The 15,213-nt window shown below is 49.8% G+C and overlaps 1 protein-coding gene across 1 annotated transcript in view; it reads left to right on the top strand.

The window, feature by feature from the left end:
• Nucleotides 1-14,704, top strand: part of LOC135978691 (patr class I histocompatibility antigen, A-2 alpha chain-like) — a 29,596-nt gene extending 14,892 nt beyond the window's left edge. Inside the window, exons 3-6 of the mRNA XM_065579543.1 lie at nucleotides 1,382-1,483; nucleotides 1,878-1,910; nucleotides 12,798-12,839; nucleotides 13,338-14,704. Of these exons, the coding sequence (XP_065435615.1) occupies nucleotides 1,382-1,483; nucleotides 1,878-1,910; nucleotides 12,798-12,839; nucleotides 13,338-13,342 (182 nt within the window). The 3' untranslated portion in view covers nucleotides 13,343-14,704. The remainder of the gene's footprint in view (nucleotides 1-1,381; nucleotides 1,484-1,877; nucleotides 1,911-12,797; nucleotides 12,840-13,337) is intronic.
• The last annotated feature ends 509 nt before the right edge of the window (nucleotides 14,705-15,213 follow it).

The raw sequence follows: 15,213 nt of genomic DNA, 5'->3' as shown, positions 1-15,213 counted from the left end.
GCTGATCCTTCAGAAAGAGATTTCCATTCCAGATGTAGTCTCCAAGGGATGGAGAATTTATCACATCCCAGGAGAAGCTCAAATCTGCCCCTTATTTCCAAACAGAGTTGGTCTTGCTTCAGCTTCCAGCCCGTTCTCAACTTCATGCACTCGTGGTCCTGCCATGAGTGCAGGGGACGGGACTAGATAAGCTCTCGAGGTCCCTTCTAGTCCTAGGATTCAGCAGGTTCTCAGAAACACAACTCTGTGGGCCCATGTGGCCAGAGGTAGAGGTTTAATGTTGGGAGCAGCTTGTTTCTGTGCGCAGTGATGCTGGAAGAGAGGGTCTGGCCTCGGAATGGAGCGAGGAGGCAGATTAGAACCCTGCATCGGGGGAGAGTCTCCTATGCACCTAGCACAAGGAAGTCGAGAAAGAATTTATTACCCATCTTTTTGCTTGGTTAATTGGGATGTGGAAAAATGCAGCATTTGGAAGTGCAAACAATTTCTAAAAGGGCAGCCTGCACTGGAAATCTAGTCAACAGATGGTTTCACATCATAATCCTGCTACTACGTCCCCTGCCAATTTTTGTGTCATAAACCACATTTCCTTATTCTCTTAGAAATATTTTTCTTTTTGCTGTATTATTATGTGGATCTTTCAGACAACAGGAGAAGCTGATTAATGAAACTTAAAGTGTATACAGAACTTGGGGTTTAACAGGTTCCTATAAACCAAGAACAGTATTAAAATATCTCTGTCGTCCCCTCTTCACTTCCTGCCCCCTCAAAAAACACGCATAGTGTCTAACTATATTCATGGCAGGGAAATCCAGAGCTTTGAGGTCAGTTTCCAGTTTGTCACCAGAATCACACAATGGGACTGTGTTCCATTAGTCATGAAAGTCAGGGTGGTCAAGGGGGAGTTAGGGGCTGGGAGCCAGGACTCCTGGGTTCTGTTTCTGGAAGGGGAGTGGGGGCAGGTGGGTTAGGGGAGGAGGGTCTGGAAGTCAGGATTCCTGGGGTCTATTCCTGGCTCTTTCACTGACTCACTGTGTGATCTTCATCAAGTCTCCCCCTTTCCCGTTTAGGGACGAGACTGACATTCGTGCTCTCCCATAGTTCGGTTTATGAAGATTGATTAATGTTATAAAAGTCTTCTATTTTAAGTGCTAAATATTTATTATGAATTGAAGTGGTAGAAGCTGGGTCTAGTGTCCAGGACTTTCTGTGGTGGGGTATAATGCCTCGTAGGTGCATGGTGGCTGCATTGGAAGGGGTGGATGGTTGCAGGATTCAGCCCTTATCTGGGGAGCTGACTGACTGATCCCTGCACTGTGACGAAAGGGGGGTTTTAGTGGGGGATTTTTCCCCATTGCTCATTCTCTCCATTCCATTTCAGAACCAAATAATAGTCTGATTCCCATTGTGGCTGGAGTTATCACTGCAGCTGTCCTGATTGGTGTTATAATCGGAGTATTCTTCTGGAAAAAGCAATGCCCAGGTAAAGTGGCTGGGTTGGGGGCATTCCCTGGACTTGCCGGGCCCTGCACACCTACCTAAGGCCAACAGCAATACAGGAGCCAGTGTCAGTACTGTGTGACTGTCCCACTGTGGGACTGAGCTAATGACCCCGATGGGAGCTGCTGGAGGGCCAGACCCAGAACCTTGGTGCGGGTTACAGTTTATATGAGGCTTGGTTTTCCAGTGAGCCCAGCAGCCAGTGGGCTGAGATCTTTGGAAACTGTCTCGTGTCTTTCTCTCCTGCCGATCGTGAGCGCCTGGGACCTTGAGTCCATTACTGGCGCCAGGGGTCCTGTTTCTGAGCTGTGGACACAGATCGGAGTCGGTTCCTATGTCGGGAGCGGCATTCACTGAAATTTGCCTTCTCTCTGCAGGGAGGACGGGAGACGGCTACGCTGTAGCTCAGGGTAAGTGACAAGAGACCCATCGCCTCTTTTCAAGTGACCATCTCTGAACAGCCATCAGTATTTGCTTGTGGATTTTAGCCTGGAGCCACTGACAGGAGATCCTCGCTCCCACTCATAGACCTTGTCTACAGTGAGGCTTTTCGGGAAATCTCCAACTATTGCTCTAGTACCATAGAATCCTAGAACAGGAAGGGACCTCGAGAGGACATCTAGTCCAGTCCCCTGCACTCAAGGCAGGACTAGATATTATCTAGACCAGGGATCTGAAACTCAAATGGCCACGAGGGCCACATGAGGACTAATGCATTGGCTCGAGGGCCACATCACTGACACCCCTCCCCTGTTGCCCCCAGCCCTGCCCCAACTCTGCCCCTTCTATTAGGCCCCGCCCCTTCCCTGCCTTTCCCACCCCTTCCCTGCCCCCATTCCAACCCCTTTCCTTGAATTCCCCACCCTAACTCCACCCCCTCCCTGCTCCCAGGGGGTGCAGGAGGGGTGCGGGGTGTGGCCAGGGCTCAGGGCAGGGAGTTGGGGTGCAGGATGGGTGCAGGGTGCGGCAGGGGGCTCAGGGAAGGGAGTTGGGGTGCAGGAGGGTTGGGGTGTGGGCTCCGGCCCAGCGCCACTTACCTAGAGCAGCTCCGGGGCCAGGATAGGCTCCCTGCCTGCCTGCCCTGGCCCAGCGCCACTCCGGGAAGCAGCCGGAACCACATGCCTGCGGCCCCTGGGGAAGGGGCCACAGGGCTCCGTGCACTGGCCTTGCTGCTCCTCCAGATACCTCCCCCGAAGCTCCCATTGGCCACGGTTCCCCGTTCCCGGCCAATGGGCGCTGCGGAGGGGCGGTGCCTGGAAGGGAGGGCAACGCACAGAGCCCTCTGCCCCCACCCCCACGCCCCGCCGCCACAGGGACGTGGTGCCGGCCGCTTCAGGGAGCGGCGCAGGGCTTGCGGCGCCACGGGGGCTATAGTTTGCCCACCCCTGGCCTGGAGGGGGTGGGGAGTGGGCCACGGGGAGCTTTGCAGGCTGCAGGAACTAGCCCCACAGGCCGCATGTTTTAAGACCTCTGATATAGATCATCCCTGACTAACCTGCTCTTAAAACCTCCAATGAGAGAGATTCCACAACCTCTCTAGGCAATTTATTCCAGTGCTTAACCATCCTGACAAGATTTTTTTCCCTAATGTCCAACCTAAACCTCCCTTGTTGCAATTTAAGCCCATTGCTTCTTGTCCTGTCCTCAGAAGTTGATGAATACAATTTTTCCCCTCCTCCTTGTAACAACCTTTTATGTACTTGCAAACTGTTATCATGTCCCCTCTCTGTCTTCTCTTCTGTGACTAAACAAACCCAATTCTTTCGATCTTTCCTCATAGGTCATGTTTTCTAGATCTTTAATCATTCGTATTGCTCTCCCGTGGACTTTCTCCAATGTGTCCACATCCTTCCTGGGCACAATGCTCCAGTTCAGGCCTAATCAGCACAGAGTAGAGAGGAAGAATTACTCCTTGTGTCTTGCTTACAACACTCGGGCTAATCATCCCAGAATGATGTTGCCTTTTTTTGCAACCGTGTTACACGGTTGACTCATATTTAGCTTGTGATCCACTATGACCCCAGATTCCTTTCTGTGGTACTTCTTCCTAGGCGTCATTTCCCAATTTTTATGTGTGCAATTGATGGTTTCTTCCTAAGTGGGGTAATTTACATTTGTCCATATTGAATTTCATCCTATTTACTTCAGACTGTTTATCCAGTTTGTTCAGATCATTTTGAATTTTAATCCTGTCCTCCAAAGCATTTGCAACCCCTTCCTGCTTAGTATCACCACAATCTTAATAAGTGTACTCTCTATGCCATTATCTAAACCCTTGATGAAGCCATTGAACAGAACCAGACCCAGAACTGATCCCTGAGGGTATGTCTACACTACGAGAGTAGTTCGATTTTACTTAAAGCGAATTTGTGGAACCGATATTACAAAGTCAAAGCCACACTAAGGACAGTAATTCGACTTTGTGAGTCCACACTAACAGGGCAAGCGTCGACATTGGAAGCGGTGCACTGTGGGCAGCTATCCCACAGTTCCTGTAGTCCCCGCTGCCCATTGGAATTCTGGGTCGAGCCCCCAATGCCTGCTGGGGCAAAAAATGTGTCAAGGGTGGTTTTGAGTAACTGTCGTCATTCAACCCTCACTCCCGCCCTCCCTCCCTGAAAGCGCCGTCGGGCGATCAGTTTGCGCACTTTTCTGGTGATTGATAGCGCGGACGCCACAGTACTGCGAGCATGGAGCCCGCTGCGATCATCGCTACAGTTATGGCCGTTGTCAACACCTCGCACCTTATCATCCACCTTTTTCAAAGGCAGATGCTGAGAAATCGGGCGAGGAGGCTACGGCAGCGCAGTGAGGACATTAAGTCTGAGAGGGGCACAGACCTCTCGCAAAGCACGGGACCCCGCGCCGTGGACATCATGGTGGCAATGGGTCATGTTGATGGTGTGGAATGGCGATTCTGGGCCCGGGAAACAAGCACAGACTGGTGGGACCGCATAGTGCTGCAGGTCTGGGATGAATCACAGTGGCTGCGAAACTTTCGGATGCGTAAGGGAACTTTCCTGGAACTTTGTGAGTTGCTGTCCCCTGCCCTGAAGCGCAAGGACACACGGATGCGAGCAGCCCTGACTGTCCAGAAGCAAGTGGCCATAGTCCTCTGGAAGCTTGCAACGCCAGACAGCTACCGGTCAGTCGCGAATCACTTTGGCGTGGGTAAATCTACCGTGGGGGTTGCTGTGATGCAAGTAGCCAACGCAATCGTTGAGCTACTGCTTTCAAAGGTAGTGACCCTGGGAAACGTTCAGGTCATCATTGATGGCTTCGCTGCGATGGGATTCCCAAACTGCGGTGGGGCTATAGATGGAACTCACATCCCTATCCTGGGACCGGCCCACCAGGCCAGCCAGTACATTAACCGAAAGGGCTACTTTTCAATGGTGCTGCAAGCACTGGTGGACCATAGGGGACATTTTACCAACATCAATGTCGGATGGCCGGGCAAGGTTCATGATGCTCGCGTTTTCAAGAACTCTGGTCTGTTTAGATGGCTGCAGGAAGGTATTTACTTCTCTGACCACAAAATAACTGTTGGGGATGTGGAGATGCCTATAGTGACCCTCGGGGACCCAGCCTACCCGCTAATGCCCTGGCTCATGAAGCCCTATACAGGCACCCTGGACAGTGAAAAAGAACTCTTCAACTACCGGCTGAGCAAGTGCAGAATGGTGGTGGAGTGTGCTTTTGGACGTCTCAAGGGGAGATGGAGAAGCGTACTGACTCGCTCTGATCTCAGTGAAACCAATATCTCCATTGTTATTGCAGCTTGCTGTGTGCTCCACAATCTCTGTGAGAGCAAGGGGGAGACGTTTATGGCGGGGTGGGAGGTTGAGGCAAATCGCCTGGCTGCTGATTATGCCCAGCCAGACAGCCGGGCGATTAGAAGAGCCCAGCGGGACGCGCTGTGCATCCGGGAAGCTTTGAAAGCTAGGTTCCAGAGTGAGCAGGGTGACCTGTGACTATTAACTTTGTTTAAACAGAAGCTGCACCTGCCCCCGTTTCTTTACCCACTTAATGTTGACTATCCTCTCCAGTTACATACCTTGTTCACCCCGTCTCGCCCCTTCCAACACACCTTTAAAAATAAAATAAATTAAACTTTGTTCGTTAACACTGTTTTCTTTATTAAGGATTTCGTGGTAAAGTGTTGAAACTGGGACGCAGACTGGTGGGGAGTGGGTGTAGTGATGGAAAGGACGCTTCTAAACTCGAGGAATGACAGGCTCCTGCTCCTAGAGCGGTCCGCAGTGGTGGACTGGTTGTTTCAACGGAGCCTGCCACCCCTCCTTTTCGGGACTCTGTGTGTGGGGGCTATCTGACTTTGTGGCGGGGGGGGAGGGGGAGTTACAGATCCCCTGCTGCGTGGCTCTGTCATCCAGGCTAAGGACCGCTGCATAAGATCTGTAACCACCCTCCCCCGCCACACACTCACATAGCCCCCCCACACACAACATGAAAACCACCTCCCAGCCTGACCAGGGTGCCTAGTGACTGCAATGTGTGTGTGACCTTCCGCTGAACCTGCCCCCGTGTCTGTACCCTGGTAAAGGTGACTGTCCTCTCCAATTACCAACTCCCTTCCCTCCTTTCAAACACACTCTCCTCTAAAAAGCAACAGAGGGTCCTGTGGCACCTTTAAGACTAACAGAAGTATTGGGAGCATAAGCTTTCGTGGGTAAGAACCTCACTTCTTCAGATGCAAGTAATGGAAATCTCCAGAGGCAGGTATAAATCAGTATGGAGATAACGGTGTTAGTTCCATCAGGGAGGGTGAGGTGCTCTGCTAGCAGTTGAGGTGTGAACACCAAGGGAGGAGAAACTGCTTCTGTAGTTGGATAGCCATTCACAGTCTTTGTTTCATCCTGATCTGATGGTGTCAAATTTGCAAATGAACTGGAGCTCAGCAGTTTCTCTTTGGAGTCTGGTCCTGAAGACTCCAAGTCTTATCTTGGAGTTATCTCCATACTGACTTAAAGGTGCCACAGGACCCTCTGTTGCTTTTTACAGATTCAGACTAACACGGCTACCCCTCTGATACTCTCCTCTAAAAGAACATGATGGAAACAGTAATTAACAGAAACGTATTTTTTATTAAGAACTACACAGTTAGGGGATGAAACTGGGACAGGGGCTTGGGTGAGGTGCTTGGAGCGAAGGAAAGGACTTATAAAATCTTTGGGAATGAGAGCCTTCTGTTACTTGAGCAGTCTGCAGGGGTGGAGTGACTGTTTTCACGGCCCCTGCCGCCCCTCCTTCTTGGGACTTTGGGTGAGGGGGGGATGGGACTTTGTGGCGGGGGAGGGCGGTTAGAGAGAGAATGCAGCGGGGCTCTGTCCTCCTGTCCTGCAGAACATCTACAAGGTGCCGGAGCGTTTGCTCCCTCATTAGTCCAAGCAGCGTTTGAGTTGCCTGCTGGTCTTCCTGCCGCCACCTGTCCTCCCATTCGCTGTGTGATCGCTGGTATTGCAACATGTTCTCCCTCCATTGGGTCTGCTGTGCCGCCTCGGCTTGGGAGCAGCCCATAAGTTCTGAGAACATCTCGTCCCGTGTCCTTCTCTTTCGTCGCCTGATCTGCGCCAGCCTCTGGGAGGGGGATGCCGGGGTAGGTCGGGAGACACTCGCAGCTGTGGGATGGGAAAAAGGGAGTGAATTCATCAGAATGATACAATTTTGCGAACAATGAATATAGTCTTTCTCTGTGAACAAGACCATGCACAGCACCTATCACATGCGCACTCAGTACAAGGTCGAATTTTCGGCCTTCCCATTGAGTGCCTGGGGTCTTGCTGTACAGATCACACAAGCGGGGCCGGACAACGGAATTCGGCTAGCAGGCGGACATGGTAAGCTGTAGACTTTTGGCTGCTTAAAGCTTAATTTATAGCAGTGCCCTCCTTTCACGTTCCAAGCAATGCTCCTAGCATTGGCCAGTTCCTGCTGCCGGGAATCCGGCCAGCATGAACTCTGCCCCTGTCCCACCCCCCTCGCGGCTGTCCCCGGGAAAGATCCCTCCATGCTGCCCCTGTCACGCCTCCACCGCATGGCTGTAAACCGCCGGTTACAGTTATGTAAAGGAACAGACAATCAGTCCCAATACTAACATTCCCCTAATTCAAAGCAGGTCACCATGAGTGATATCACTCTGATGACGATTTCGGAGACAGAGAAAGACTGCATGCTGCGTGAATGCCAGCAAGCACCAGGGCCGTATGCCACCATGCTTTGCGAGGCAATGATCCCGGAGTACTTGCTGCTAGCCTGGCACGGAAAAGTTTCCTACCATGGAGGATGCAATAAGGCCACTCTCCCCAGGAACCTGATGCAAAGGCTTTCACAATACCTCCAGGAGACCTTCGTGGAGATGTCCCAGGAGGATTTCTGCTCTATCCCCGGACATATTGACAGAATTTTCCAGTAGCTGCACTGGCAAGGACTAGAAACTAAAGCGCCTAGGGCAAACTAATCATGAAAAACCCATTGTTAAGATACCATTCCTATTCTGTTCAAAATAAATGTTTAAAACACTTACCTACTGATGTTTCCTCTGATTCACGGTCTGGGTTACCACCTTGGGAGGGTTGGTAGGGGATGTCCATGAGGGTGATTTCCCCTGGCTGTTGGGGAAATCAGCGTTGAAAGCGCTGTCGACTGCCTCATCCTCCACATCTCCTTCCTCATCTTCACCGTCCGCGAACATCTCCGAGGAAGCAGCCGTCGACAATACCCCATCGTCAGAGTCCACGGACAGTGGTGTGGTAGTGGTGGCGGCCACACCTAGAATGGAATGCAGTGCCTCGTAGAAATGGCATGTGTGGGGCTGGGATCCAGAGCGTCCATTTGACTCTTTGGTCTTCTGGTACCCTTGTCTCAGCTCCTTAATTTTCACACGGCACTGTGTTGCATCCCGGCTGTATCCTCTCTCCGTCATGGCTTTGGAGATCTTCTCGTAGATCTTGGCATTCCGTTTTTTTGATCGCAGCTCTGAAAGCACGGACTCATTGCCCCACACAGCGATCACATCCAAGACTTCCCGATCAGTCCATGCTGGGGCCCTCCTTCTATTCTGCGATTGCATGGTCACCTCTGCTGGAGAGCTCGGCATCATTGCCAGTGCTGCTGAGCTCGCCACGATGTCCAAACAGGAAATGAGATTCAAACTGGCCAGACAGGAAAAGGAATTCAGATTTTCCTGGGGCTTTTCCTGTGTGGCTGGTCAGAGCATCCGAGCTCGGACTGCTGTCCAGAGCGTCAACAGAGTGGTGCACTGTGGGATAGCTCCCAGAGCTATTAGCGTCGAATTACATACACACCTACCCTAATTGGACATGGCCATGTCGAATTTAGCGCTATTCCCCTCGTCGGGGAGGAGTACAGAAATCGATTTAAAGAGACCTCTATGTCGAAATAAATAGCTTCGTTGTGTGGACGGGTGCAGGGTTAATTCGAGTTAACGCTGCTAAATACAACATAACCTCCTAGTGTAGACCAGGCCTGAGGGACCCCACTTGTCATGCCCTTCCAACATGACTGTGAACTATTGATAACTATTCTCTGGGAACAGTTTTCCAACCAGTTCTGCACCCACTTTATAGTAGCACCATCTAGGCTATATTTCCCTAGTTTGTTAATGAGAAGGTCCTATGAGACATTATCAAAAACCTTACTAAAATCAAGTTATACCACATCTACCATTTCCTCCCATACACAAGGCTTGTTACCCTATCAAAGAAAGCTATCAGGTTGGTTTTACACAATTTGTTCTTGACAAATCCAGGCTGACTGTTACTATCACCTTATTATCTTCTAGGTGTTTGCAAATTGATTGTTTCATTATTTGCCCCATTATCTTTCTGGGTACTGAAGTTAAACTGACTGGTCTGTAATTCTTCGGGTTGTGCCTAATCCCCCTTTTATAGATTGGCACTATGTTTCCCCTCTTCCAGTCCTCTCTGCCATCTTCCATGACTTTTCAAAGATATTGGTTCAGATATCTGCTCTGTCAGTTCCTTGAGTATTCTAGGATGCCTTTCATCAGGCCTTGGTGACTTGAAGATATCTAACTTGTCTAAATCATTTTTAACTTGTTCTTTCCCTACGTTAGCCTCAGATTCTACCTCAATTTCACTGGTGTTCACTATGCTTGACGTTCAATCGCTTTAAAACCTTATGGTGAAAATTGAAACAAAAAAGTCATTTAGCCCTTTCCCCATTTTCACATAGAATCATAGAATCTCAGGGTTGGAAGGGACCTCAGGAGGTCATCTAATCCCACCCCCTGTTCAAAGCAGGACCAACCCCAACTAAATCATCCCAGCCAGGGCTTTGTCAAGCCTGACCTTAGAGGTTTTTAAGGAAGGAGATTCCACCACCTCCCTTTCCAGTTCTTCACCACCCTCCTAGTGAAAAAGTTGTTCCTAATATCCAACCTAAACCTCCCCCTCTGCAACTTGAGACCATTACTCCTTGTTCTGTCATCTTCTACCACTGAGAACCGTGTAGGTCCATCCTCTTTGGAACCCCCTTTCAGGTAGTTGAAAGCAGCTATCAAATCCCCCCTCATTCTTCTCTTCTGCAGGCTAAACAATCCCAGTTCCCTCAGCCTCTCCTTATAAGTCATGTGCTCCAGCCCCCTAATCATTTTTGTTGCCCTCCGCTGGACTCTTTCCAATTTATCCACATCCTTCTTGTAGCGTGGGGCCCAAAACTGGACACAGTATTCTAAATGTGGCCTCACCAGTGCCGAATAGAAGGGAATGATCACGTCCCTCGATCTGCGGGAAATGCCCCTACTGATACAACCCAAGATGCCATTAGCCTTCTTGGAAACAAGGGCACACTGTTGACTCATATTGCACACTGTTGACTCATAGTCAGATTTTCGTCCACTGTAACCCCTAGGTCCTTTTCTGCAGAACTGCTGTCCAGCCATTCGGTCCCTAGTCTGTAGCAGTGCATGGGATTCTTCCGTCCTAAGTGCAGGACTCTGCACTTGTCCTTGTTGAACCTCATCTTATTTCTTTTGGCCCAATCCTTTAATTTATCTAGGTCCCTCTGTATCCTATCCCTACCCTCCAGCGTATCAACCTCTCCTCCCATGTTCTGTTATTGTCTTTCTTTCCTCATTGACTAATGGGCCTACCCTATCCTTGGTCTTCCTCTTGCTGCTAATGTATTTGTAGAATGTTTTGTTGTTACCTTTTATGTCTCTAGCTAGTTTGATCTCGTTTTGTACCTTGACCTTTCTGATTTTGCCCCTACATACTTGCATTATTTGTTTACAGTTATCCTTTGTAATTTGACCTAGTTTCTACTTTGTGTAGGACTCTCTTTTGATTTTTAGATCATTGAAGATCTCCTGGTTTAAGCCAGTGTGGTCTCTTGCCATCCTCCATTGCTTTTCTGTGCAGTGGGATAGTTTGCACCTGTGCGCTTGATAATGTCTCTTTGAGAACTTTCCAACTCTTCTGAACTGTTTTTCCCCTTAGACTTGCTTCCCATGGGATCTTACCTAGCAACTCCCTGAGTTTGCTAACGTCTGTCGTCTTGAAATCCATTATTTTATTGTGTTGTTTTCCCTCCTACCATTCTTTAGAATCATGAATTCTGTCATTTCATGATCACTTTCACCCAAGCTGCCTTCCACTTTCAAATTCTCAACCAGTTCCTCCCTATTTGTCAAAGTTAAATCTAGAACAGCCTCTCCCCTAGTAGCTTTCTCCACCTTCTGAAAGAAAAAATGTCTCCAATACATTCCAAGAACTTGTTGGATAATCTGCCCTGCTTTGTTATTTTCCCAGCAGAGGTCGTCTTCAGTAGTGTAGAGTGGCTGTAGACACATGTTCTGTAACCTTGCTCAGGGGAAGTCTAGATGATGCAGTGGTTAAAAACACCTGAACCCCATCTCCTCAATTGCTCCACCTTTGCTATCACTGGTGGAATTGCATTGCTTGCGGGGATGGGTCCCAATTTTTCTAGTGCAGAGAAGGCGATGGTCAGGAATGTATACGGTGGTGTTGGGCAGAATTATTATCCCCCTGGAGCTGTGCTGTGTGTGGCTGAGTGTGACCCTGAAGGTGTCTGACCTGCTTTTAATGTTACACTTCTTTTGACTTACCTGAAAGTTGGTTTGGTGCTTGTGAAGTCTGGGCCTGATCCAAAGCCTGTTGAAGCCAATGGGCGTCTTTCCATTGACGTCAGATCGGCACCAAGCTGTCACCTCGAGGACCACGAGTTCAAATCCCCTCCTCAGTTGTCTCCTGCAATTAGCTTTAGGAACTAAAACTATGGGAAATATTTACATAAATGATGGACTGTCTCAGAGGCCATCTAATGCCTGGCACCAAGAGTCAGTATAAAATGCGTAGATCTGCCGGGCCCTGCTACGGTGTAGCCGTCCAGCTCTCTCTTTACCCTCTCAGGGGTGTCTCCAGCGGGTACCTGAGGGGGGTTGAGAAGTGCCAACACAACCTCCTCGGAGCACCCCCCTTCCTCCTACAGTTGGCCCTGAGTCGTGCCTCCCTAGCTCCTCCTCGTTACTCCAGAACAACGGAAATTCACAAGCAAGAACTTTGTTAACGTGGAGTTAAGGTTGCAGGTGCTCAGCCCTGCCCTGGGCTCCCTGTGTCCTGAGAGTGTTGAATTCCCAGAAGTCAAAGATTGGCAAACCAGGATATGCCAAGGTAGAATGATGCTTCCCACGCAACTCGAACTCTGCCCCAGTGGGTCTGGGAATAGGAACAGGGAATAGACCAGCACCAGGCCAAACCAAACTCACCCTTGTCTGTGTGCCCAGCACCGCCCCAAATCAGCGTTCCTTTTCATACCATCCACACTGTTCTGTGCAGCGCCATTGATTAAGGCGGGAATTGCTGTCGATTGGCAGGGTGTGAGGGTGAAGTCTGTGGTCTGCTTGAAGGACCCATTTGGGCACAGACCGAAGGGGGCAGAGTTGAGGTTGTTTGGCCTGAGTATCCATAGCCCAGCATTTCTTAGTTTGCTAGCCTTTGACTGTTGAGTGTTCAGTGCTTCCATTCTGAAGAGACAGGAAAAGCACAAGTCAGTGCTGACCCCGTACAATGGTAACGTTTTTTGCATGTGAATAGTGGAAATCCAGGGCAGCTGCATTGTAGACTGATCTGTGCACCAACCACCTCACTGCTAGGGAAGAGTAAGGTGATGACTGTTCCCTTTGGATAAGAGTCCCCCGTATCTATTAACTACACTGAAGCCCTGCCTTGTGAGAGATGCTAATATACTCTCTCTTCTCCTCCTCCTCTGCACAGCAAGTGACCAAGGATCTAGTGGCTCTGACAGATCTGCCAAGGGTAAGTGAGGGGGGTTCTAGCCTGGGGGTTCACTGCTCTCACTGAGGCCTCTGGAGAGAGACACCTAGTCCAAGTCATTGGACCCTGAGTCTCACTGGCCCGTCCCCTCTGGCAAACCAGCCCCACGGAGCAGAACAGGGGAGTTCTGGATCTCTTATTTCCCTTTTATTCACACAGGTTTGCAGCCAAATCCCCCTTGTTTTCTCTGCGATGAATTTAGGTGTGAAAGACTCTAGTGAGAGGGGTTTCTCTGTGGCTGCTGATAGAGCATTGGGTGAGATTTGTAATGATAAATCCAGCTGCTTCAGAGAACAGTCTCCAGTGAACCTGCAGGAGGGACAGAGCCCAGCACCTGAGGCTCCAGGAACACAGATCTCTGACACTGGAGCTTTGTCGGCGGGGTTAGAGATTTTGTCCACTAAACATGGAGCCACTAGGGTGACCATCCATTATGGCAGGTTCCCTTTAATAGACGTTGCCTGTGTTTAACTTCTGCAGCTTAACAGAGCCTGTTGGAGTCTGTGCCACAACCTGAGGGGACCCCAGAGAGGAAGATGGATGAGCTCTGCTCTGTCTCCCTACAAGAACCAATCAACCTCTCCCAGCTTTTCTCTGGCACTTGGAGTATCCCAAGTGGGATTTCTGGCCTCATTTATCTGCTCACTGAACCACTTTTTACCTTTTAGATGTAATCGTTTTCTGTAATAATGTTTTATTTGCACAAAATAATTTCCAAAATGTGAATGGATAAAAACTCTTTTAGTAAGAGTTTAGTATTTGCTAGCATTTAGTGTGTGCACTCAATGCTCTACGCTGCGCAGTGCTGTTTGCACACTCTGTACGGTATGCTAGATATGTGAGCAGTAACTGCTTGTGTGTATATGGTGGGGGACCTATTTTTTTTCTGTAGAATTTCATGATTGTAACATGGTAAATGGCCTGGTCTACTCACAGCTGGTAGCACTGTTGCTATCATCAGCGGAGGAAGTCTGCTGGACAGGAATAAGTGTCTGCATTTAGTTTATAAGTGCCTCTAATGGCCTGTTCACCATTTGTAGAGCCATAGAAATGCTGGGCTAGAAGGGACCTCAAGAGGTCACTGGCAAGACCAAGTAAACCAAGACCATCCCTTGTCACACCCCAATGGCCCTCTCCCTCAAGTCCCCTGGGAAGGCAGATCAGTATTGTATGTTGCTAACGCTGGTGCAGTATTCTGGGAAGGGTTAAAGGTGTGAGTGAGTGGGGAATGGAAGGTTCCTTTGCAGGTTTCAGGAGTCCAAAGGAGGGAGAGAGAGACAAGGGAACGGGTTAACTTGACACTCCAGCTAGGCCTGGATAAGAGGTTGACTCCAGCCCAAGGTCACTGCACACAACAGATTCTCTGCTACCTGCCAAGAAAGAGGGGGGCCGAGCTTCCAACCCTGCCCTGCCATAAGAAAGGAGACTCACAGAACCGAAACTGCAGGGGCTGCGAAAACGAGGGAGACAATGAAGGTCAGCGAATGGGAGAACAGCCGTCTCCCATCCCCTGAAGCCGGAGTGTTCTGGGGAAGCTGAGGAAGCCACAGAAAACCGGTTCAGACTGGGGCAGAGAGCAAAAGCCCTCAGGAACACCTAGGGTAAAAACCCTCCCGAGAGCGGAAGCAAGTTGGAGATTTACAGCGGACCCCGGACGACCTGTGCACAGGGAAGAACTCCCGTCCACCCTTCCCCCCGCCTTCTTCTTACATTACACCCAGACTTGGGTTGTGCGTGTGAGAGTATGGGTTAGGGTTCAGGGACTAATGTTTCCTTCCTTCCTCAGAGTGACGTGGGAAACACGCAGCACTCTCCGCTGTTATTTTCTTAATAAAACTTTAAACTTAGTTACTTGGTGTGCTCTCTTCATCTCCACCCCTAAAAATCCTGCTGCCTTAGACTGATCACCTAAGGTCTCTGGCAGCTTGGTAACATAAATCTGTCACACCCTGACAGATGTTTGTCCAGCCTGTTCTTAAAAACCTCCAATGATGGGGATTCCACATCCTCTCTAGGTAACCTATGTGACTAAGTGGGATATTTTCCTAATGTTGTGTATGTATACTGTGTGTGCCTCAGTTTCCCCCATGTGCTGCATGTCTAACCAAGGTGGGAGGAGGGGTGTCTCTTGTTGCAGAGGACCAGGTGTGACTCAGTCTAGCAGCCTGGACCCCAGACCATAGCCTGGACACTTTGTAACTTAGCAACTGATGACCTGAAGGCCCATCCCAACTTGGAGCCAGCCAGTTATGGGCAGCAGAGAGAACAGAGAACTGAAGAGAGAGAGTCACCTGGAGATCTGTTTGCCTGGGAAAGAAGACAGAGGATGGCGGCGGGGCCTTGGAGGGGATATAGG

Source organism: Chrysemys picta, unplaced genomic scaffold (genome assembly GCF_011386835.1).
Source record: "Chrysemys picta bellii isolate R12L10 unplaced genomic scaffold, ASM1138683v2 scaf407, whole genome shotgun sequence".
Taxonomy (NCBI): Eukaryota; Metazoa; Chordata; order Testudines; family Emydidae; genus Chrysemys; species Chrysemys picta.
Note: the sequence above shows the minus strand (reverse complement) of the source record. Positions and strands in the feature narration are given on the sequence as shown.